We start from the raw sequence: 450 nt of genomic DNA, 5'->3' as shown, positions 1-450 counted from the left end.
AATAATCAAATAACTGTGCGACCATCAATGACAGATGAAGACCATAGAGGATCCAAAGATGTCAGACAAGTTGAGGAAACTGGCAGAGCAAGCTTTGACACGGGCTGAGGTCCTCAAGGCACAGAGTTCACCCGAAGAGGAGCAAAAGGCCAGCATTGGAGAAGGAACAGGTTGGCATTAGGGAATTTTTGTTTGTATAGTTATTTATTTTATTGGTATTTGTTTTTAGCTCAGTTGTAGAGCTCATTTTTATTAGTAAAGTGTTGCATCAGTAAAGTGTACAGAGTGCTAATCTCATGTGCTTGTTTGTGTAGGTGCTTCACTGTCATCTGTAAGGCCAGCACACCAACGGGTCTCCCCCACACGTGTCATTCCTCCCCTTGGGATAGGCAACTTGGTTAACTCTAGACCACAGCCTCAGGGTAAGGATACATTACTTCCTAATGTTGG

At 43.6% G+C, this 450-nt stretch overlaps 1 protein-coding gene across 1 annotated transcript in view; it reads left to right on the top strand.

Annotated features, from left to right (window-relative positions):
* LOC119594782 (calpain-7-like) overlaps positions 1-450 on the top strand; it is a 14,951-nt gene that overhangs the window by 8,704 nt on the left and 5,797 nt on the right. Inside the window, exons 4-5 of the mRNA XM_037943875.1 lie at positions 35-170; positions 315-422. Coding sequence (XP_037799803.1) covers positions 35-170; positions 315-422 — 244 coding nt within the window. The remainder of the gene's footprint in view (positions 1-34; positions 171-314; positions 423-450) is intronic.

Source organism: Penaeus monodon, chromosome 34 (assembly GCF_015228065.2).
Source record: "Penaeus monodon isolate SGIC_2016 chromosome 34, NSTDA_Pmon_1, whole genome shotgun sequence".
Classification (NCBI taxonomy): Eukaryota; Metazoa; Arthropoda; class Malacostraca; order Decapoda; family Penaeidae; genus Penaeus; species Penaeus monodon.
This window is presented reverse-complemented; position numbering and strand designations above follow the sequence as displayed.